The sequence below is a fragment of the Euphorbia lathyris genome, chromosome 7 (assembly GCF_963576675.1).
Source record: "Euphorbia lathyris chromosome 7, ddEupLath1.1, whole genome shotgun sequence".
Classification (NCBI taxonomy): Eukaryota; Viridiplantae; Streptophyta; class Magnoliopsida; order Malpighiales; family Euphorbiaceae; genus Euphorbia; species Euphorbia lathyris.
Genome location: NC_088916.1, coordinates 24,067,626 through 24,093,499, shown reverse-complemented (window position 1 = coordinate 24,093,499; position 25,874 = coordinate 24,067,626). Strand labels below are relative to the sequence as shown.

At 33.3% G+C, this 25,874-nt stretch overlaps 1 protein-coding gene across 1 annotated transcript; it reads right to left on the bottom strand.

Moving 5' to 3' along the window:
* Nucleotides 1–440: 440 nt before the first annotated feature.
* On the bottom strand, nucleotides 441–9,193 carry LOC136200905 (ubiquitin-conjugating enzyme E2-17 kDa-like). Its single transcript, XM_065991411.1, has 5 exons — nucleotides 9,091–9,193; nucleotides 7,000–7,084; nucleotides 6,789–6,916; nucleotides 2,095–2,199; nucleotides 441–760 (listed from the first exon to the last, which is right to left on the bottom strand). The coding sequence occupies exons 2-5, from the start codon at nucleotides 7,067–7,069 to the stop codon at nucleotides 617–619; spliced, it is 447 nt and encodes a 148-aa protein (XP_065847483.1). The 5' UTR covers nucleotides 7,070–7,084; nucleotides 9,091–9,193; the 3' UTR covers nucleotides 441–616.
* Between the last annotated feature and the right edge of the window lie 16,681 nt (nucleotides 9,194–25,874).

Here is a 25,874-nt window from a genome sequence, read left to right as displayed (position 1 = left end):
TTCAAAACACCTTTATAAAAATCTGATTTTTTTACCATTATAAGTCATACAAAACGAACTCACACTTATCTTTTTTTTTCTATAGCACGCACGTGCCACCTCATCTATTAAAGACAATAAATTAATTATTTTATGCACGAAAAATCCAAAAAAGCCAATTATAGATACGTAATAGGTTATTTTAAAAATTCAAGATGCTGATAGGTAAAACTTGCGAAGTATAAAGTGTAAATATGCATGGAGCCTATAATGGCTCAATCTATTCAACCAGGAACTTTCTAGAGAATTTTACTATACCCATGGTGCATCATGTCATCCCCTAGGCAGGACATATACTAAAATTTCTTATCTTTTTCTCTAGCTGAATAGTTAAATGCCTAATTATAGAACTTTTAAAGGTATAATTTACGTTTCCAATCTCTATAAATCCACACAGAAGATGCTTGTTTATCAAACAGAGATATAGGAAGGAAATGTTATGAACAAAAACCTCCAAGAGAACTAACTAGTTTATGTCTTGTACCTAAAATAACATTATTATGCGGCAAAAATAATAGGCTGCATGTGTTTAACAAATGGGAGTCCGCAAAAACAGCCCAGCTATTTGAGGCCTCTTCTAGCCCATGGCATATTTCTGGGTCCATGACCGAGCAGTTGTCTCATACTTGGCCCTATCAGTCTTGTAGACTTGAGCAATCTCAGGCACCAAAGGATCATCTGGGTTGGGATCTGTCAGTAAGGAACATATCGACAGTAAAACCTGCAAGTTTACATCAAGACAAATACAATATTTCAATTAAGCGCAGTTCATACAGGAAAATTGACCAAATTCCACCATTTCTCTTAACGATATCAGAATCAATTTGTTATTTAAAATAGGGTTAAGGTGCAAAAATACCCCTAACGTTTTGGGGCTGGAGCAATTTTGCCCTTAACGTATAAAATGGTACCGTTTTACCCCAAATGTTGGAAGCCAAGACGTTGATAAATTGGATCAATTTCAGACACTACTATAAAACACATATTTTTATTCCTCATTATGCACCAATTGCATAACAATTCGTTCTAAAAAAAGAATTTCATGTTTTTTATAATTTAATAATAGAATTTTTTAAATTTTTTTTGTCTAATTCGTACAAAAAAACATTATATTTTTTTTATTTTTTTCACATCCCAACATATATTTGTGATTTGTTACTGATAAAATGACACACGTATGAAGTGTAGATGACAAGATTCATGACCGTGAGGACAGTTTGATGAATTATTTCTCAAATTGACCCAATTCAGTAAAATTGCTCTTTGCTTCTAACGTTAGAGGTAAAATTGCACCATTTTAGACGTTATGGGTAAAATTGCTCCTGGCCCAAAACGTTGGGGGTATTTTTGTACCTTAACCTTTTAAAATTAGAACAGTGTTGCTCAAAACAATAAGGTCCCGTTTAGTACGCCGTATCATAATGTAATGCCCATTACAATAGAGGCCCATTACCATGTTTGGATTAGTCATATTGTTTTGTCATAATGGAATCACAAATACATCACTCAAGTTTTCTTTACAAATTTATGTAATGAGCATTACATAAAGAATAGACATGAATTCCCATTACGACTAACTCTTGCATTTTTATTATTAATACTTATTATACACAAATCTTATTAAACGATAAAACAAAAAAAACGTGAAAAACATGAAAAATGAAAAAAACTTGAAAACACGAAAAATTGAAAACCCGAAAAACATGACGAAATATAGGTCGTCTTTTTTATTGAATTTTTTCATGCTTTCCGTGTTTTCCATTTTTCGCGTTTTCTGTATGAATAAAATTTTATGATTACATTTTAACTAAGCAAATATAAGTATTGTAACTATAATTAAATTTCATCAATTTTTTTAGTTTGTCAACCAAACAGGGTAATGGAATCACTATTCCATTGCATTAAATTACAAGTTTGATTACATTACATTGCATTACGTCATACCAAACGGGCCCTAAGAAAAAGTAGACATTTTATCAAACCCCATTTAAACATTTCTAAACTACTAATATGTACTTTCATCCGTTTATACAAGTGCAATAAGCAAAAGAGTACCTTTGATACTGTAAGTGCAGGACTCCATTGTTCTTTGAGAATGTCCAGGCATATACTGCCATTGCTGTTGATGTTTGGATGATAAACTTTCGTCTTAAAGGACACCTGATAAATATAATGATTTATTTATTATAAAATCGCAAGTTTTATCATTAGTTTTGGGTGAATCATAAAGACAATGTTGACAAACACCAATTTCAGTCCTAGTCAAGTACATTTTCAAAAGACGTACGATGTAAAGATCTAATGAAATTTTCCCTTCCCCTCTCCATTGACATTTACTTCTCATTGAATACTTCAATCCTTGAAAAACAATACGGTCTCGTTTGGTTCGTAGAATAGAATGGAATAGAACGATTATTCCAAAGAAATGGAATAGCAAAGAAATGGAATAGCAAAGAATAGAATAGAAATTCCTAGGAATAATTATTTCTACGTTTGGTTGGTGGAATAAAATAGAATGGAATAGATAGTTTTTTTATTCAAAAAAACAATATTACCCTCAATAAAATGTCTTGTTTCTTTTAAAATTTTAATTATTACTATAAATTGTTCAAATATTTAATATATGTTATTTTAAAAATATATAAAAAACAGAAAAAAGGGAAACATGAAACAACAACAACAACAACAACAACAAAGCCTTAGTCCCGAAATGATTCGGGGTCGGCTAACATGAACCATCATATAAAACCGTGAAAATCAAGTCGTGTCAGCGACACAGATTCGCTCCCTCCACTCCGTCCTATCCACTACCATATTTTCCTCAATTCCCAATAAACTCATATCACTCTCGATCACCCTCCTCCAAGTTTGGTTAGGTCTTCCCCTTCCCCTCACCACTACATCCCTTTGCCACTCTTCGGTTCTCCTAACCGGCGCATCAAGCGCTCTACGTCTCACATGGCCAAACCACCTTAGTCGGTTTTCTCTCATTTTATTCTCAATAGATGTGACCCCTACTTTTGTCCTAATTATTTCATTACGCACCCGGTCCTTTCTCGTGTGACCACACATCCATCTCAACATACGCATCTCCGCCACCGACATCTTATGGATGTGGCAGTGTTTCACTGCCCAACACTCCGTACCATATAACAATGCTGGTCTAATTGCCGTCCGGTAGAATTTTCCCTTCAATCTATTAGGCATGCCGGGATCACAAAGGAAACCCGTAGCACTCTTCCACTTCGACCAACCAGCTTTAATCCTATGAGCAACATCTCCATCTACTTCTCCATCCGTTTGGATAATAGATCCTAAATACCGGAAGCAATCCGAGGCCTGAACAACTCTCCCATCTAGGGTGATTGTCCCTACCTCCCTACTCCTACGGCCGCTAAACTTACACTCCAAATATTCTGTCTTACTTCGACTCAACTTAAAGCCTCTAGATTCTAGAGTTTGCCTCCATAGTTCCAACTTCATCTCCACTCCTTTCGTCTCATCAACCAACACAATATCATCTGCAAACAGCATGCACCATGGTATACCATCTTGAAGTGAACTTGTTAGTTCATCCATAACGATGGCAAAAAGAAATGGGCTTAGTGCGGAACCTTGATGCACTCCAATCGTAATAGGAAACTCTTCAGTCTTCCCAACACTAGTACGTACACTCGTGCATACTCCCTCATACATGTCCTTTATGATGTCAATATATTTCCGCGAAATGCCTTTCCTTGTCAAGGCCCACCAAAGTACTTCCCTTGGTACCTTATCATATGCTTTCTCCAAGTCAATGAAAACCATATGCAAGTCTTTCTTCTTATTTCGATAGTGCTCCATTAATTGTCTCATTAGATGGATGGCTTCCATAGTTGATCTTCCCGGCATAAAGCCAAACTGGTTTTCCGAGATCTTCACCGTCCTCCTTAGCCTTTGTTCAATCACTCGCTCCCAAAGTTTCATAGTGTGACTATTTAATTTGATTCCCCGATAGTTGGCACAATCTTGGACATCGCCTTTGTTCTTATACAAAGGGATTAAGGTACTTTTCCTCCATTCTGATTATAGAAACATGAAAGACGAAAAAAAAACACCAAAAATTTTAAAAACGAAAAAATAATAAAAACATAATTATAGAGACGTGGAAAGCTATGAAAACGCAAAGAAAAAACATATAGAAAAAAACTCATGAAAACAAGAAAATGCAAAAAAAATCACAAAAAAACATAAAAAGATGTGGAAACATGAAAATGTTAAAAACACAAAAATATGAAAAACAGAAAAATGTGAAAAAATACGAAAAAAACGTGAAAACACAAAAGGTGAAAATTCGAAAATGTGAAAAAAGCGAAAAACGTGAAAAAACATTAAAAACACGAAAATATAAAAAATGCATTTATTACGTTTTTTCATATTTTCATGTTTTTTGAATTCTTTTTACGCTTTTTCATGTTTTCCAAGTTTTATTGTTTTTGGTGTTTCTTCATATTTTCGTATTTTTCGCGTTTTATCACGTTTTCGTGTTATTCACGTTATTGTATTTTTTTTTGTATTTTTTTGTTTTCACGTTTTAGTTTTTCCGTTTTTCGTGCTTTCATTTTTTTCGAGTTTTTGTATTTTCCGAATTTTGGTACTTTTTCGTGTTATTCATGCTTTTTCATGTTTTTCACGTTTTTCGTGTTTTGTTTGTGTTTTCTGCATTTTCATGTTTATTGCGTTTTTCACGTATTGTCACATTTTTGTGTTTTAGCATTTTTTACGTTTTTGCGTTTTTCTACGTTTTCGTGTTTTTCGTATTTTTTCACGTTTTTAGTATATTTCGTGTTTTGTCATGTGTTTGCCTTTTTTTTTTTTTTTGCATATTCTCGTGTTTGTAACTTTTTTACATTATTCACGTTTTTGTGTTTCATATTTTTCGTATTTTTTTATTTTTCACGTTTTTTTATGATATAAATTATGGATTCGCCAAAATATATAGAATTTGAGAAATGGGCTAGAGAAAGATTGAAGATTTAATAGAGGGTAATTTTGTAAACTATAAAAGTACAAAATTAGGAGTAGGCTATTCCTTTGATAAACTAAGGAATAGCTATTCGATGAAAACAATGAATAGGGATTCCATGGAATAGCCATTACATAAAAAATATTGAACCAAATGTGGAAATGGCTATTTCTTGGAAATAGCTATTCTATTCTCTTTCTATTCCGCGAACCAAACGAGCCCTAAAATCCCATTTGGTATGCTGTAATGAGCGTCGTAATGGAATGCCCATTACGATATAGGTTCATTACTATGTTTGGATTGGTCATATTGTTTTTGTCGTAATGGAATCACAAATACATCACTAAAGTTTCCTTTACAAATTTATGTAATAAGCATTACATAAATAATAGACATGAATCCTCGTTACGACTAACTCTTTTTCATTTTTATTTTTACTACTTATTATGCACAATTGTTATTAAACGATAAAACAAAAAAAAAACTAGAGAAACATAAAAAAATGAAAAAAAAAACGTGAAAACTTATGTTTTTCGTGTTTTCTGCGTATTTCTCATTTTTCACGTTTTTATGTTTTTCGATGATTTTAATTGTATAAATAAAATTTTATGATTACATTTTAACTAAGCAAATATAAGTATTGTAACGGTAATTAAGTTTCATCATTTTTTAGTTTGTCAACCAAACATGGTAATAGAATTACTATTACATTACAAGGTTGTTTACATTACAAGTTTGATTACATTACATTGTATTACGTCATACCAAACGAACCCTAAGGATAAGTCTTGTTTTTCCTTTTTTCTAAAAATGAGAGTCTTAGGTGTTTAGTTAGACACGTTCTGTTTGCTTTTTTATAGCTGAAAAGCAGTAATCTCAGCTTTTTAAAAAAGCAACTTTTAATAGCAGGTAAACCAAATGGAATCTAAATATAAATAGTAAAAATTCAACTTTGTTGTTGTATACCAATATTCTGGTCAAATATCTTCTCTTAGATGCTTGAAATTGCATATATTGCACTGAAAAAAGAGCTAGTCAAGCTAATACTTTGAAATGCAGCTCAAAGTAGCTTCACTTGCCAAATGACTAATTTAGCTTCTTAATAAACAACGTCTACATCCTACCTAAGTCAATAATTCACAAAACAGCACCATTATTCCAATCATAACTTCAAAACATAAGAATTCTTCTCATGGGCGCAATTGAAAGACAGAACAAACTCAATATTAGATTAAGCATCTTAAAAATGAGGAGGATATAGTATAGGCCTAATACACAAATAACCCCCGGATCTTGTCCAAATGTTGCAACTGCCCCTCAACTTTCAATTATAAAAAGTTACCCCTCAATCTTGTCCAATTGTAATAAGTTACCCCTCAAACTTGTCCAATTGTAAAACACAACTCCAAATTGCTGACATGGACTGCAATTGAAGAAACAAGTGAAATAAAAAAACTGCAATGCTTGTGGAGTGTGATAATCAGATCTTTGGCGTGATATGAATCCGGTGAAACGTTTTTACGGTTGCTTCAAGTACGGGGCAAAAAAAATTCCAATTTGGGATTATGTTTTACAATTGGACAAATTTAAAGGGTAAATTGTTACAATTGAAAGTTGAGGGGGGCAGTTGCAATATTTGGATAAATTCAGAGGGTTATTTATGTATTAGACTATATTATATATACAAGGAAAACCAATGGCACTCATCAGATATATATGAGAAATATAGAGAGGTCATGCTAACCTTTGGGGGCTTGAAGGGGTAATCAGGAGGGAAATGTATGGATACCATAAATACGCCCCCAGCATAAGGGCTATCGGCCGGACCCAAAATAGTTGCTTGCCAATGGAACATATTATCACCAACAGGACCTACAATTTACAAAAGATAATCAAATCTTCTATTTGGAGTAATAATAATAATTTGAAGCCCAATCAAAATAAACAAACAATACCTGCACTGCATGAGAGTGGTGGATCTTTCTGCAAGTCTTTCAGTTCCTTGTTAATCCGTTTGGAAGCCATATTCAAAACAACTCCCTTCATGCAAGAGAAATTTTCAAAATTAATAACTAAGAAACCACAAAAAAAAAAACCAAGCACAATTTGAAAATGCATTTTGTTGATTTTAAGAAAGCTATGACCTTTTCCCGTTCACACAAGATATAGATAAGATACAAATTTGTCCATATCATTTTTTGGAAAGTGCAAATTTACATCTAATGTATGAAATGATAATTCATAGGTTTAATTGTAACTTGATGGGTTTTATTTACAGATTTTTTAACACTCCAAATTGAAGTATTTTCATGGTAATGTTAATTTACTTTACTTTTAATAACAATCAATTCAAACAAAGCATTAATATTTTCAAGCTACCAATTTTACCTACCCACTGTTTTATCATCAAACATCAACTATATGTCTAGAATGTTTTAGTTGTGATACTAACACAAGTATCAATAGTTTATCAAAACATCAACAATTTGTTTTGGAATGTCAAATAATGATCAAACATATGCTCATTCAAATATTCAGCAGCAACAACAACAAAGCCTTAGTCCCGAAATGATTCGGGGTCGGTCAACATGATCAACAATTTGTTTTGGAATGTCAAATATGGTAATCAAATAATGATCAAACATATGCTCATTCAAATATTCAGCAACAACAACAACAAAGCCTTAGTCCCGAAATGATTCGGGGTCAGCTAACATGAACCATCATATAAAACCGTGAAATCAAGTCGTGTCAGCGACACAAATTCTCTCCCTCTACTGTGTCCTGTCCGCTACCATATTTTCCTCAATCCCCAATAAACTCATATCCCTCTCGATCACCCTCCTCCAAGTTTGCTTAGAGGTAAATATAGGAGCAAATTTGATTACATAAGGGGTAAATATACACTTTTCAAAAAATAATAGGGATAATTTTAAAACTTGGGCAAATTTAAAACTTATGTCCAGAACATACATATTTTATTTTCTGTGCAAAGCTGGAGTTTTGATAAAGTTTCATGTTCGAAACCATAAAAGAGACTCAATTAGAGAATTACACATTATGATGACCTTAATGGTATAAGCAAGCAAAAGCTTTCAAGAAGAAGAATATAAAAGACGGAAAAGTGTAAAAGTAAACTTAGTTAATTTATAAAGTTAAACCTTAATTTTGAATAATTTATAAAGTTCATCTTTTTAATTGATTTAAATTGCTACATTTTGTAAAGGCCTAATACATCAACGGCTATCTTAATTTGTCCATAAAACTAGATTGGTTTCATGAACTTTATTACTGTCTCATCAGCTCTCTAAACTTTATCTGCTACTTAAACTTCCATAAAAATAGATTAGTCCTGAACTTTGCAAAGTCTCTCAGCTCCTTAAAATTGTTTATTCCATAAGCACTAAATACAAAAATTTATTAAACCAAAATTCTAAAAATACATCTCATCTATTCAAGATGTAATTTTTTCTCTTATCTTAGGTAATGGAGCTGGTAAGACACCAAATACAAGTTCACAGGACAAGTTTAGTACGCAATAAGCAAGTTATAGGGAGCTGTAGCCAATATATTTTGATGGAAAGTTTAGGAAGCTGATGATGTATTATTCTTTTTGTAAATTAAAAACGAAGGACTACTGTTTGTGTACTTTTCCCCACTTTTTTCCCCATAAAATACTTAGAGAGAGCAGAACGATATTCATACACAATAACGCCGCAAAATACACAATGACGCGCCAAAAGGCAGGGACGGGATAAGGGATAGGGGGCTTGAACGGCCATTAGTTGGTAAAAAATACCAAAATTAGGGGCTTTAATTTTTTGCACGAAAATAATAGCAATTTAACACCCATCGATTACGGAAATCCCACAGCAAGCATACGTATCAGTTAATTCAGAATCCGTCGCTCACAAAAGCTAAAACCCTAATCAGCGGATAAAAGTATCATCACACTATGTGCTTAACCAAACGAACCCAGATCAAGCTATGACAATAAATCAATAAGAGTATAATGATATGAAGAACAAATATTTACGAAATTGTACCTTGTAACCTAGAAATCAAGCAACTGATATAGCTGGTCGTCTACAATGTAGGTGACAGAACTTCAGAGGGGGCACGGGAATCGCGAGTGAAATCGCCAACTTTGGTAGCATATATAGCGTTTCCCATGCCATGCACTCCAAGTTAGAAGATTCTAGAATTGTCCGGCGTGGGCCTCATTATGGGCCCCAAAACGCATTATCCAAATTATTGAGTACTGAACAAAAAATCTGATTTATTATTTAAGATTGGAGTGTTGGATTGAGTGGATTATAATTAGATTTTTACCCAAATTATATAAGGAAACTATATGGATGGGTTATATAGATTGGAATAATTTTTTAAGATGAATTGGGTTATATGAATTGAATGGGTTATATTATGGTGGGTTGAAACTTATTTTGTTTTTTTACTATTTTTTTTCTATTTTTTATCTCAAATTGTGTAGGTTAAATACTAAAAAAAAATTGACAATATGTGGTTTAAACTATATTTTTGTTTATTTTACTTTTATCGAACCACAAATCTCGAATAACAAAAAATAATAATAAAATATAGGGATAAAGATTAAACTTAACCCCAATCTATACTATATATAATTAGGGAAGTAGAGAGAAATGAGAAAAAGTGTTTTAGAGGTCTTTTTGATGAGTTGTCAACGTAGTAAAAAAATCAGATTAAAAATATTTAATTAATTAAAAATAAATATTTAATTAATTAAAAATAACAAATTTATATTTATAATATATTAAATAATTACTAGCCTATTAATTAAAATAATAAAAGAAAGCAAGAGTTACGGGAATATGAAAAAACACAAAGCAAAGGAAATCCAAAAGTCACAAATTAACTTCTATATAAAACATGATAGATAGTATTCCACCATTATATTCATTGGTCACGATAGATAATATTATATTTCTGAAGGTAAATATTCGATTTTTTTCATATGTTGTAGTTATTTTGTTCTCAATTATGTTGTTGTTTTATTTTTATTAAACAATAGTTGTTATAGTTTCATCTTTCAGATTCATTTCTGTTGTTACCCAGGTTCTATATCTCTCGCTATCTTATCCATGTTTTCTTTTTTATTTGTCTTTTTTTCCAAACTGATAGCTTCAATTGAAGAAATCCGACAGAAATAGAAGATGCATGAACAACTAAAACCGGAAAACACAAAAGTGTCAAAAATTACAAGAAATTCTTATATTTCTCAAAGTAATTATTCGATTTTTTTTCATATGTTGTAGTTATTTTTGTTCTCAATTGTGTTGTTGTTGTCTTTTTATTAAACAATAGTTGTTATAGTTTCATTTTTCAAAGATGAAATTCCATTTCTGTCGTTACCCAGGTTCCATACCTCTCGCTACCTTATCCATGTTTTCTTTTTTATTTGTCTTTTTTTTCAAAATGACTAAAATAAAGATTTTGTAAATTTGTATTCTTTTTTAGTATATGTTGCTAGATGTTATCGTTTCGATTGGGCAAAAAATATTTTCACTCTCCTCTTTATACGCTTATGTCTCGACATTCTCTCTTATTTTCAAAAAAAAAACCGAGAGGAAGATGATTCTCTCCTAATTATCTTTTTCGTCCCTTCATTTTTTTTCAATTCTTTTGTTTGTTTTTCTTACTTACAAAATTCAAGAATATATAATTATTAGAAAATATTAATGAAGTCAAATAAGTGATATATGCGAGTATGACTGATATTCTATATAGTGAAAGAATGAAGAACAAATTGATCAAATATCTTGATGAGATATTACGAGATGAAAATATGAGAAATCATCATCTTAAACTGATTCAATTAGATATATTGGGTTATTGTAGCAGAATGAATAATTAAATTCGAATACTTGGTGATCATGAAATTCCATCAACCAAAATAATTATCATCAAGATGAATTTGTGACTAATTCTTACGAATTTTATTTTTTTTATATGTAACATATTGAATTGATAAAGTTTCTTCATATGCAACATTAGAAAAGTATTGATTGTAATAGTTTATAGAATAATATATTGATGTTGCTTCCATTTTAACATAGATTGCAATTCTTTTGTGTCGTAGATATAATATTTAATTTTAATTATAGTTTAATTCAATTTTTGTTTAACCTATATTGTAATTCTTTTGTATCGTAAATATAATATTTAATTTTAATTATAGTTTAATTCAATTTTTGGTTTTTTTATTATATTCTAATATATTTCTTAATTAATATGTTATTTTATTATTATTGTTTCACAGAATATTTGGAATATGAAAATGTATTAAAATTCCTAAAAAGTACAAATCATTGAATTTTGTGAAAATAAATAAATCATTCATCTTTAGTTAAAAATCTATAAAAAAAAGTAGTCAATTATTTTTAAAATTAATTTAATTTGAATTATCATTAAAAAATATATATTAATTTCAAATATACATAATATAAATTTTTTTCATAGCATGATATAAAATTATTTAAAAGTAAATATGTCAATTTATTTATTTATCTAAATTATATAAAAGTTTCATACCACGTGCATCGCACGGGTTTTCGACTAGTGTTTACATAAAAGTATAGATTTGATTCTTATATACGAGATAGTGTATATTTATCTATAACGATTCTAAACAATATCAATTTTATTCTTACATTACTAAAAATTTGAACATCCTGATTTGATTATTATTTAAATGTTACATCGAACCTTCTAAACTTTAATTATGTCTATGATATATATAATGCATTACAAACATAACTACAAAAAAACTTGTTAAAATTTTAATAACTAAGTTTGTTACATATAATCAATTAAAGTTGACTTGAGTGGTTAAAAGCCTCAAGTAGAGAAAGAAACACCTAAAAAAGAGAGTTAGGAATTTGACGTAATAAAATTTGTAATCTTTATTTGCAACGTAATAGAAAAAGTTAGTTTTTTTTAATTCTCTTTAATTAAGCCAACGTTGTTTTTTTATCCATTTAAAATTTTAAACATTTTTTTAATGGAGTACATGAATCGGCATAATCGGTGGATTCGTCCGATTAACCACCGATTCAGATGTCATGTCCGATTCAGGTATGCTTTTTTCCATTTTAGAATTTTTTTTATTGTTTTCTCAATTCTTTGGTTTTACCATTTTCATTTTTTTCAGTTTTACATTTTTTTTAAATTTAAATGAGATAAATAAAAACAAAATGAAAATATATAGAATTATACGGGTTGAGTGGGTTAGACGGGTTGCTGAGATGGGTTATGATAAACCATCAAATATAAAATTTATAACCCATTCAATCTATCTAACCTATTATAACCCACTTAACACAACATTTCATGTGTTGGATGGGTTGAAATTTGGTGGATTACAATAACCCAACTAATTTTGAATACCCCTATTTCCACGATGCAAAAATATGCATAACGTTTTTAATCAGGAACAATTTTACTTTTAACATTTAAGATAGTACAATTTTAGTACTAATATTGGTAGTCAATAGTAATTTTATCCTTAACGTTGTCAAGTTGGATCAATTTGAGAAATAATTCATAAAACGTCTTCACAGTCATTAATGTTATCATCTACACATCATATATGAGTCATTTTTATCACTAATTAGTAACAGGATCATATACATATGATTAGATAAAACAAGGAATGCTACTGGTGGGATTCGAACCCAGGCACTTCCACATACACTCCACATTTTTTCGAACATGAGTTATAAATTATATTATAGAACAAATGCAAAAATGATCGAGGTATTTACTGATTTTTTTAAACATTATACTTAATTTTTAAAACACAAATTATAAAGTTTAGAACATATGTAACATTATTTATAACATCTTCCTTAACATTTTAAAACATAAATTACAAAAATATAGAGGAATTAAATAAATAAGAAATTGAAGCATGTTTTTGGATTTTTTTTCTATTAATAATTCATTATTATGCACATTTCTTTTTTTTACTATTAATAATGTATTATTATGCACATTTAATCGATATTAATAAGTGCATGTGTCAAATATTAAACAATAGAAGCTACAAGGACAGTGGTATATTAAGCAGCACGTGACATAATGCACAAGAAAAACATAACGTATGTTCTAAAGTTTATAGTTCGAAAAAACATAACGCATGTTCTAAAAAACATAACGTATGTTCTAAAAAATATGTCGTACATTCTAAACTTCATAGTTCGTGTTTTAAAAGTTAAAATATATGTTCTAACGTATGTTTTAAAAAATATATTTTCTTATATAAATAAAATATTAATATGAAATTTTATTAAAATATATAATATATTTTTATTTAAAAAATACAGTATTGGGTTTTTTTAGCATCATATGCACTTAATAATATATAAATAAAAGAATTGTATAATGAACAAACTAAAGCAAGTGTATTTTTATTTAAAAAATATAGTATTGATTTTTTTTAGCATCAAATGCACTTAATAATATATAAATAAAAGAATTGTATAAGGAACAAACTAAAGCAAGTGTATTTTTATTTTAAAAATATAGTATTGGATTTTTTTTTAGCATTAGAGGCACTTAATAATATATAAATAAAAAAATTGTATAATGAACAAATTAAAGCAAGTGTCATAGTGGTAGATGGCGCGCGCGTTACTGCTTTTATGCCCCAGTCCCAGGTTTGAATCCCTCCATCCTCATTTTCTTATTTAATCTTTAATTAAAGGTACCAAAACTACGTTGGTTCATCTTGTTCTCACATAACAAAGTGGTTCTCACTTGATCCCTCCCCTATATATTGCTTGTTTTGTCTTTACTTTCTTTTCCCTACAAAAAAATATATATATAAATACAATAAAATAAAAAATGGTATTTTAGAAACATTGATGGGTTATCCCCTCCTTAGTGTCTAATACTATATATATGTTGCCCATATGCTGTCATACTATAAAACTGGAGGATGATAATGCCTGATACATGAGTATTTGGATCCAAGTAACTTTTGAGGCAAGAGATGTTAATGCCTGATACTTGGCTTCAGTCTTAGTGGATGATCGAGACACCATATGTTGCTTTTCGATAACTCCATGAGACGAGAATGGTTCTAACAAACATGATGTAACCAGAAGTGGACTTTTTATCATCCAAATCGCCACCCAATTTGCATTTATAAAGCCATTTATTTTATGATTAGTGTATCGATGTTGAAATGGCTTTAGAATCACTCGTTTTTTACTTTGTTAAAAGATCTTGAATGTACTTGTGCTGATTAAGTTTGAGAGTTCCAGAGGACCAGTGAGCTTCCAAGCCAAGAAAATATGTCAGTCGACCTAAGTCTTTGATAGCAAATTTGGTTTGTAATTTTGACACAATGGTTAATTTATCATTGATAGTAACAAGTATATCATCCATATAAAGTAAACAATAAAGTTGCACCCTCTTAGTCGCAAAATAATATAGAGAAGAATATGTTTTGGAACATGAAAACTCAAATTCGAGTAGGGGACGAATAAGACATTTGTGCCACATTCTAGGAGCTATTTCAAACCATACAAGATTTTTCTCAATTTAGAGACATGTGTATGGAACTATGTATTAATAAATCCATGTAGTGATCTTCTCTCTTCGATTTCATTAAAAATTATATATCTTCTCTCTCCATACTCCATGGAGAGTTTTGAGATATATCTTCTCTCTCTTAGATCTATCTCTCTCTCTTTTAGATCTATCTTCTCTCTTTCAGAGCTACCTTCTCTCTTTCAGATCTGTCTTCTCTCTCTCAGATCTATCTTCTCTTTTTCAGATCTGTCTTCTCTCTCTCAGATCTGTTTTCTTTCTTTCATATCTATTCAGATCTATCTTCGCTCTCTCAGATCTGTCTTCTTTCTTTCTTTCAGATCTGTCTTCTCTTTTTCAGATCTATCTTCTCTTTTTAAGATCTGTCGGCTCTCGCAGATTTGATGGAGATGGATTGCTCCATTGCTCATCTTGTTTCCAAATCCTCTTTCTTAAAGTATGCCTTGCCTGGATCTCATGATGCTGTGATTTGTCCTCCTTCGAGATCCGGGTCCTCTGCTGGGCCTAGGTCCTATGCGGATACTCTTGTTGGTGCTACTCCTTCTACGGCTATTTCTCCTGATGTTCCTCCCCCTGTGGATCAATCTCATATATCTAAAGAAGGTGGATTTAAAGCCATCAAAATTCAGCAGGATATTTACAATGAAAGGCTCAATCTTTGTAAGCATTCTATTATCGGGCGTATCACTCTTGCTAAAGGGAATCTCCTTGGAAGCAGCCAGATTTGAAGGCCAAACTTTCATCTATTTGGGGTTGTTCTCCTAACTGGAAATTGATTTCTCTGGGTAGAGGTTTTTACCACATCATTCTTTCATCCGCATAGGCTCTCCAATCTGTTTGGAGTCGTGGTGCCATTGCTCTTAGGCTTGGGATTATGCGTTTCATTCCTTGGAGCCCGGGATTTAATTCGGACTCTCACAAATCCACATCTGCTCAAGTCTGGGTCCGATTCTACAATCTTCCTTGGGAATTCTGGGATAAGCGAATCATGGCAAGCATTGCAAGGGCGATTGGGGTGCCACTTCATTTTGACAAGAATACTGTGGAGGGTGAAATGGGTCATTATGCTCGTATCTTGATTGATGTGAAGCTTTCTAAGGAAATTCAATACAAACTAAGGGTGGATATTGACACCTCAATGCATTGGATTTCCCTTGAATATGAAAGGCTTCCTGACTTATGCTCCATTTTCCATTCTATTGGTCATTCTGCTGGAGCTTGTAGGAGGAACCTTCATCGTGAAGAACATGTTGACATAAAGCAAAGCAATGGGAAGCAAAAGATGGGATCTCCCGAGCCCTGAGGTAGGTCTGTTACTCAGATTTGGAAATAGAAGCCAGAAGTTCACATTGATACTGGTGAATCCTCTAAAGGAGCTCTTGCCAAAGGAGAGTCTGACAAACCTAATAACTGTGACTTGCAGATGGTACTTCACAGTTCAGTCAAGGTTAGTGAGTTGGTTCTTGACTCTGATTCTGGCATGGCCCCCGCCTCTCATTCTCTTGGCTTTCCATCTCATCAACTTGATAAAGAGCTGGGAATCTTGGGTTGGCAAACCTCTCACCCCAATCCTCCGGTTTCTAAAATTCCTAATTTGCAAATCATTGAGCATTCAGAAAACAGTGACAGTTTGCAGGTGGTTAATGATCCTGAGGAAAAGACTTGGTCTAAAGTCCAAAAAAGGAAGAAACACAAAGATAACAACATTCCCCTTAAGGTCAGTGGTAAACGGCATAGCAAGCCGCATGTGCGGTTTCAATGATTGTGTTATTTTGGAATTGTAGGGGCATCGGTAATGATCGCACTCAACGAGCCCTGAAGCTTTTATGCTAACAACATCGTCCTGATTTTTTGTGTCTTGCAGAACCTCTTGTTTGTTTTAGTGACACTTCTGATCGTTTTGGAGATCTCTGGGTCTTTCTCTCTTTCCTAGAATGATAAGGATTCGCCGACTCTTTGGCTTCTTTTTAGGGATGCTTCTTCCTTTTCTCTTCATTCTTCTCATGTCCAGCATGTTACTGTTCAACACCAGATGGGTGGTAAGTCTTTTCTGCTTTCTTTTGTCTATGGTAGTAACCTAGCTTCGGAATGAAGGGAGTTATGGTCTTCTCTTTATAGTTGTGCCTTTCCACATAATAATTGGTTGGTGTTTGGGGATTTTAATGCTATTATGGGCTCTCATGAGAAGTTTGGTTCCCCTCCTACTGTTAGATCCTATAGGGAATTCAGGAATTTTATTGATGATTGTGATCTTATTGATATTGATACTTTGGGTCAGAGGTTTACTTGGCCCAATGGTCGGCATGGGGTGGCTCATGTTGAATGTCGCCTGGATAGAGCTTTGGTGTCAGAGGGTTTTTTAGATTCTTGGGACTCTATCTCTTGCACGGCTTTGGCAAGGTATAGTTCTGATCATTGCCCGATGCTCCTTCATTGCAAAATTAGGGAACCTAGGATGGTTAGGTGCAGATTCCATGCCATGTGGACCACTAATGATTCTTTAAAGGGGGTAATTGCTAATCACTGGACTGCATACCACATCTCTCTCCCTCCTACACAACTATTATGTCATAAACTTCGCACTCTTAGGCCTATTCTCATGGATTGGAATAAAAACGTGTTTGGCAGAATTGATTCTAATATCCACCTGGCAGAAGTTCATCTTGCAGATATTCAAAAGCAAATTTCAGAATAAGGAGATTCTCCGGAGTTGAGTAGTGCTGCTTCTGCCGCCTGCTCTAACCTTGATTTACAGCTTCTTCGACAAGAGATGATTGTTGAAACACCTTTCCACATGATTTTGATTTGACAAAATTATCTATGTGAATGATAAAAATATTCCAACACATTAAATTTAAATGCTTTGATTTATTCACACTAATGTGTTTGTTCAATGTTGAGTTAATTGATTTATAAGACATTAAGATAAAAAAGCCTAAAGGCCCATAAGAGCGCCCAAATCAACAGATCAAGACCTCACGGCCCAGGAAGACAAAACGCAGTCGTTCAAGTAAAACGCCAGCCCAGCATGAAGAAGGATCGAGAAGCCTTCGACCAAATAGCTTCAAGACGGAGCTGCTGAGTTGAGCGACAAGGTAGTCAGGTCAGCGGCAGAACAGAACCAACTTAGAGACAAAGTATTTTTACTTTGTGTAAAGCTCAGAAGACGCAGTAAGCTGTCTGGAAGACTTTACTATAAATGTCGAAACATTCTATTCATCTGACGAAAAGCTGTTGAGCACTGCCGTAGACAGAAGATACAAGAATCTCATTGGCCAACGACACTGAGCACGTCCTGAGTGAAAGCGACAGGAAGCCGTTAGCCTCCAACGGTTATTTCGAAATTTGAAATCACCGGTGCTTGAAGTGTCACTATAAATAGGCCTTTCAAATGCTTCATTCGATGCAGATCTTCAATCAAGTCGAAACGCTGACCAAATTCATACTTGAAGTTCTGTGAGAAAAGCAAAGCAAATCTTACACCAATTCCAATCATTGTGTAAAAGTCTAGAGTGATTTCATTCATCTAAAGTGTCTTAGCAATTGTTGTTTAGGACAAACACTTATCATTTCTAGAAGAATAGAAAGGAGAAGCTGAGTACTCGGTTATAGTACTCAGCGGTAGTTATAGGAGTGAGTAGAGGAATAGAGGAAGGTACTCTTGTATACTCAGCTTCTGTTGTAAAAGGTTTCGTGCTCTACCTTTAAAGAGCTCAGTAGAGGATTCAAAAAGCTCGGAACGAGTTCCGGGGACTGGACGTAGGCGGAGAGGCCGAACCAGGATATGTCTGCTGAGTAACATATTTCTAACCTTTAAACTCCTTTATATATTGCTTGCTATAAAACTGACTAAGTAACAAACTCACGCTGAGTTGAGTGCACTAAGAAGCTGAGTTCAGGAATAGACTTAAGTGCTATCTCCTGACTCAAGGAAAGAAGCAGACTTAGTCACCAGTTGACTAAGCTTGTGTCTTAAAACTACTTAGCGCCGCTGTGTAAACCTTTTCTCAAAGAAAAGAAGTCAGCCTTAACGGATAAAATTTTAATTAGTTCCTATCACCGCAAATCCGTAAAACGTCGAATACATCCTCAAAACGAATTTCAATAACTTCCCTAAAGGAAAACGTTTTTCTGCAATTTTGGGGGATTTTCTCGGCCGCGGAATCTTCAATGTCGATGACGATTCATGGAGGTTTCAGAGAAAAATGGCGAGTTTAGAACTCGATAGCTTTTCAATTAGAGCATACGCTTTTGAAATTTTTCATTGGGCGATCGAAAATCGTCTATGTCCACTTTTATCTTCAGTTTCTGAGCTGAGTAAGAACCGAATTGATTTATAATATGTTTTTCGGCGATTCAGTTTCGACTGTATCTGTAGATTTTCGTTTGGTGTAGATCCGAGGTGTTTGGAGATTACTCTTTCGGTCACCGATTTTGCTGTGGCTTTTGATCTTGCGTCGAAGTTATCGGCGGAGAGAGCTATGGCGGTGTCCCCGGTGGTCTGGAGGATTAAGAGGTGGCTGAATTTGGGGACGGAGAAGGATATGAAAGAATCGATTAAAGTGATTAATGTTTTGGCCGGAGAAGTTATAAATCAACGGTGGAAATGGGAGGAAGAAGAAGGAGGAGGAGAGAGAGAGGGAAAAAATAAAATAAAATAAAAATTGATTTTCCAATTTTACCCATGTGCCACGTCAGCTTTTTTAACGGTGTTAAGCCATTTTCCGTTTTTCGGGTAACGGCGTAAACCACAAGGGTTTTTTTGGAACTACATGAAACCACATGGGTTTTTTTTAGTTTACCCTTAGATATATTAATAGATAATAATTAAGAATTCTATTCCGAATTAAATTCTTATTAAGTAACATAATTCTATCTAACTAGAGTTTAGATACAAGAGATTATAAATACCCCCCTTAGTGTAATTTTCGAAATACACAGAGCAACTAGGAGAGAGAATTTCGACACCCCTTGTTGAGGACGAAATAATCCACCGCTTCCTACCGATTCAATTGATTTCATCTCTTTCTCTTTATCCTTGATCTTGTGTTAATTAATTAGAGGCAATCTATTTTGGTTGCTATTCATCGGTTGATTTCTAATTGTTTACTTGTTTTGTTTTGTTGTGTTCATGAAAGAAGAAAAACAAACAAAAGGGAGAAATTCGTTTTACTACTCCTACATCAGGTCAGTTCACGATTTCGCGGATTCCCGGAGATTGAACCGTCGGATCGTCGCGATGTTTGGACAGGAGCTTCTAGACATATTCTTCCACGTTTCCACCGTTCGGATTGTCGTTCGGTGGTCTGGAAGGTATTTTCGGGTAGGGACAGATTGGTAGACAGTTTCTATCTCTTATGAAGTTGTGGGCACTTCGTTTGCAACGGTAGATAGAACATGTAAAAGGTATTTATTCTTATCCCTCTTAGTATGAAATAACGATTAACGAATCTTGGGGTTAATGGAAATAGGTTAAAATTTTTATATTTCCGCTGTTATACGTTAGCCTATTTTTCCAACATTGGTATCAGAGCCATCGTTAAATCCGTTATTTCATATATGAAAATTTAGAAGTTTTTCAATCAGATTGAATAAATATTTATAGTTAGGTTAATTAGCAAAACTGTTTTGATTAATTAGTTCTAAAAGATAAATAAGTTTTAATTAATTGTTAATTAAAATAAATTGTGCACATGTTCCTAATAATTTTGGTTGATAATCATTATAACAAAATCTATTAGTTTTATGGTTAGATGAATAAAATCAGTTTTATTTATTCTAAAAGATAAAACGGAAAATCTATAATAGTTTTTCCTATTTTCTGAAAATCGTTTTAAAACCGTTTTAAAACTGATATATATATATATAGGGGTGAGATCCAGCGTGACAAGGGCTTAAGTTGTGACAATGGGCTTATTGTGTGACATAACAAAACTACGTAGTTTTGATAATAATTAAAAAGGGAAGGTGGCAAATTGGTAAATAAAATGAAAGAGAGAATAGAGAAAATTGTTTTATTTCTTTTCTTTAAAATACATTTTCCCGACATCTCTAACATCGTTTTTCGAAAATTTTTATACTATTAAACTCGTCTAAATTAGACGATCATTTTAAGATCCCTGAAGCTCAAGTAAAAAAATTTCCGGTGAACGGAATCCGGGTGTGCATTTTCCGGCGAGAACAAAAGTGCCCAGAAAATTCTCAAAAAATTTCAGAAAATGTAAAACATTATTTTAAGAAACTTTAATTCTTGGGTCGAAATAGGATTTCTTATGGTTTAGTCCCAATAAAACTTTTTCCTTAATTTTATCCATTTTACATGCTTCAACAATTTGTTGAGACTATACCGTAAGAAATCCCACTTCGACCCAAGAATTAAAGTTTCTTAGAATAATGTTTTAAATTCTCTGGCATTTTTTGAGAATTTTCTGGGCAATTTGTTTCTCGCCAGAAAACGCCCACCCGGATTCCGTTCACCGGAATTTTTTTTACTTGAGCTTTAGGGATCTTAAAATGACCGTCTAATTTAGACGAGTCCAATAGTATAAAAATTTTCGAAAAACAAGGTTAGAAATGTCAGAAAAATGTATTTTAAAGAAAAGAAATAAAACATTTTTCTGTTGGAACAATGCAAGTATTATGTTGGAACAAATGGTGCACTGATTTGGAACAAATGGTACACTGATTTGGAACAATATATGTAGGACAAAAAACGTGCCCAGAAAATTATAAAAAAATTTAAAAACTTGTAAAACATCATTTTAAGAAACTTTAATTCTTGGCTCAAAGCGAAACTCCTTACAGTTTTGACCCAATAAATTGTTGAAGCCTGTAAAATGGATAAAATTAAGGAACACGTTTTATTGGGACTAAACCGTAAGAAATCCCGCTTCGACCCAAGAATTAAAGTTTCTTAGAATAATGTTTTACATTTTTTGAAATTTTTTTAGAATTTTCTGGGCACTTTTTTTCTTGCCAGAAAAAACCCACTCGGATTCCGTTCACAGGATTTTTTTTTTCTTGAGCTTCAGGGATCTTAAAATGACTGTCTAATTTAGACGAGTCTAATAGTATAAAAATTTTCGAAAAACTAGGTTAGAAATGTCAGAAAAATGTATTTTAAAGAAAATAAATAAAACAATTTTCTGTTAGAACAATATAAGTATTATGTTGGAACAAAAGATACATTGATTTGGAACAACGTAAGTAGGACAAAAAAAGTGTCCAGAAAATTATCAAAAACTTTGAAAACATGTAAAACATTATTTTAAGAAACTTTAATTCTTGGCTCAAAGCGAGATTCCTTATAGTTTTTACCCAACAAATTGTTGAAGCATGTCAAATGGATAAAATTAAGTAAAACGTTTTATTGGGACTAAACCGTAAGAAATCTCGCTTCGACCCAAGAATTAAAGTTTCTTAGAATAATGTTTTACATATTCTGGAATTTCTTGAGAATTTTCTGGACACGTTTTTGCTTGCCGGAAAACGCCCACCCGGATTCCGTTCACCGGAATTTTTTTTACTTGAGCTTCATGGATCTTAAAATGACCGTTTAATTAAGACGAGTCCAACAGTATAAATTTTTTTGAAAAACGAGGTTGGAAAAGTCGGAAAAATGCATTTTAAAGAAAAAAAATAAAACAATTTTCTCTTTCTTTTTATTTACAAATTTGCCACCTCCTTTTGGTTAATTACAAAATTGGTCATTGTCACACAATAAGGCTTCTCACACCATAAAAGATGTGTCACACCTGATCTCTCCTCTCTCTCTCTCTCTCTCTCTCTCTCTCTCTATATATATATATATATATATATATATATATTATAAATATTAAAAAAACAGCAGTTCGGGTCACGCCATACGGCGCGACCCGACTACTGTTGCGCAGTTGCTACCGCGCGGAAGCAACCGTGCGCGGCGTCTGGCTGCCGCTGCTGCAAGGCAGCGGCATGTCTGACGCCTAGGGCTACTGCCAAACGGCAGCAGCCCGACCTCGGGCCCGTCCGATTCCCACCTAGTTTTAAATTGTTTAAAACTATTTTTTTTAATATATATATATGTATGTTTCAGAAATTAATAGTTTTCTGTTTTGATTATCGAATGAAAATTTATTTAAAAGTTTGTTTTACCTATTTGTAAATCAAAGTTTTAAATGAATTAAAATTAAAATAATTAAGACGTGCATAATTAAAGTTTTGTGTAGTTAAGATAACATAAAAGACACGAAACTGTTAGAAGTAAAATTGGATGAAAGTTAAATGATGCGTTAATGTGATTAACCCAAATATTACATAAAATAGTTATGTAATCAACCAATTAAATTTATTTAATTGAGTCTATGCATGTTTGGAGTTATGGACATATTTGGACCCTCTTTAGTCTTTTGGTATTTTTGAAATAGGGCCTGCGAATCCTGCCTTTCTACTATCTATTGTAATTTCTCCTCTCATCTAATTCCCTTCAATTTAATTGAAGTTTTCTTTAGTAGTATAGAAATTAATTTGTAATTTCAAGGCGCCATGGAGAAGACGGAGGACCTGAAGAGAAATATGTAATAGTTAGTATTTCCCTAGGTTTGGCTTTTTATTCCGTCTCTGGCTTGACGGAATAATTTAGATGATATGTCCATAACGTCAATGTATGTGTCTGATGTATGCTAAAGCAAATCAAGACTAAGTTAGATTATGAGACCTAAAATAAAATCCCTCATTAAAAGTTAAGTAAATAAGCAAGTTATTAAAATCGGTTGTCCCTCCCTAATATTATAATTCAGCCGGCAGTACTGAGGGCCTTTGGGTTGTTGGGTAATCTCAAGCTCGGGGTCTTACGGTAACACCTGAATTATCGAAAATCACTTTTCATGAATATGGGGTAATACTTAAATTAGATTATGATAATTGGATGGGTAAACTCATGTTTTCATAAACTGATGGGCAATACGGTTGGGATTAATATGAATAGCATATTAGTTACTAATGTGGTTAGTAACCCAATAACTTAGGAATCACATTTAAGATGTGATTGATTACATGAATCTACCTAACGAATGAGACTAGCTTGTTGGGTAAACTCAAGGCGAAATCTCAGGAGTTAGGATCCTAGCTCACTAAAGGATTTGTGAAATTCTTCGAATTAATATGGATGGCTATTAATTTGGCAAAATAGTGGGAGCAATCTAAAATAAACAAAAGGCCTATAATTTTAGATTGATATACTTTAAAGCAAATGAATAACATACGTTTACTCTTTCTCACTCTCAGGTTTATATAATCACTCTTAAAATCATGACTAACACCGATCTGCAAAACATAATTACCGATAACAAATTGAATGGTTCAAACTTCACCGACTGGTTCCGTAACCTCAAAATTGTTTTGAAGTTCAAGAAGAAAGGGTATGTACTTGATACACCGATACCCCCTTACCCAGTGGATGATGCTCCCTACCAAGAATTTTATGCTTACTTGAAGCATAAGGCTGATGATGATCAAGCGGGAGACATCATACTTGCATCTATGACACCGGAATTACAAAGGCAACTACATGCCGATATGGATGCCTATTCCATGGTCAAGCACCTAAAAGAGTTATTTGTGAATCAAACTCGGTGCGAACGCTTCGAAATAACAAAACAGTTATACAGATGCAAGATGCAGGTGGGCACATCTGTTGTGGCGCATTGCACCAAGATGATTAGCCTTATCACCAAGTTTTCTAGTATTGGAGATGCGATGGACCGTGAACTAAGTGAGAACTTACTTCTTCAGTCCCTCCCCGAGAGTTACTCGCAGTTCATCATGAACTACCAAGCGAGTGGCTTGCAAACCTCTCTTGAAGAGCTTGCAAATATGCTCGAGACAGTCGAGCCCAATACAAAAGAAAATAAGGAGATATCAGGCCTTGCTATTGAAGGATCAAAGAAGGAGAAAGGGATCTCTCCCGATCCAAACCATCCTAAGAAAGGCAAGGAGGCCATGCTCACCGAAACGATGGGAAAGGAAGTTAAGAAGCCCAAAGGCAAGTGCCACTATTGTGGTGAAGTAGGGCATTGGAGGAGAAATTGTTTGCTGTACCTAGCTACCCTCAAGAAGGGAGAAGCCAGGACTTCAACATCTGGTATGTTTTATATTGAAATAAATACAATTTCACAGTCTGAATTTTGGGTACTTGATACCGGATGCGGATCTCATATTTGTACAAATATGCAGGAACTAAATCAGACTAAGGAATTGAAGAAAGGAAGCATAAACTTGCGAGTAGGAAATGGAGCAAGAGTTGCCGCCCTCACAATTGGAGATTATGTTTTAAATTTTCCCTCTGGGCTTGTAATAGAATTAAGGAACTGTTTATACGTTCCGCAAATCTCTCGTAACATTATTTCTATTAGCCGTCTTGTTGACGACGGTTTTCATATTTCAATAAAAGACAAACGTTGCGATTTTTATAGAGATTCGATTTTCTATTTTTCAGGAATATCACAAAATGGGATTTATGTGTTAGATGACAAAATTTCTATTTTCGTAATTGATATCAAAAGACATAAGCTAGATAATTCAACTTACTTGTGGCATTGTCGTTTAGGCCATATAAACAAAAGACGCATGTTTAAGCTACATCAAGATGGGCTTATAAATTCAATTGATCCTGAATCATTGGAAACGTGCGAAGCATGTTTAAAAGGCAAAATGACAAAGACACCCTTTAGCAATAAAGGTGAACGTGTATCAGACACTCTAGGACTCATTCATTCAGATGTATGCGGTCCTATGTCAGTCCAAGCAAGAGGAGGATTCAGATACTTCATTAGCTTCATAGACGACCATACCCGATATGGTTATATCTACTTGATGAAGCATAAATCCGAAGCTTTTGAGAAATTCAAATGCTTCAAGAATGAAGTGGAAAATCAACTAGAAAAGAAAATAAAGACACTGCGATCCGATCGAGGTGGCAAATATCTTTCAGATGATTTTTTGAATTATCTAACTGAATGTGGGATTGGCTCACAATGGACACCTCCCTATACACCACAACATAATGGTGTATCCGAGAGGAGGAACCGTACCCTACTAGATATGGTACGATCCATGATGAGCATAGCATTACTTCCAAAGACATTCTGGGACTATGCCTTGGAAACTGCCCTCTTCACCCTAAATCGAGTACCAACTAAATCCGCTAGTTCCACACCATATGAATTGTTCGTTGGTAGGAAACCCGCATTCTCATTCA

Coding starts and splice junctions, on each gene's coding strand:
- LOC136200905 (XM_065991411.1), bottom strand. CDS start 7,069: ATGGCTTCCAAACGGATTAACAAGGAACTGAAAGACTTGCAGAAAGAT. Junction 6,917..6,999: donor ACCACTCTCATGCAGTGCAG/GTATTGTTTGTT, acceptor TGTAAATTGTAG/GTCCTGTTGGTGATAATATG. Junction 761..2,094: donor CTGCACTTACAGTATCAAAG/GTACTCTTTTGC, acceptor GTAAACTTGCAG/GTTTTACTGTCGATATGTTC.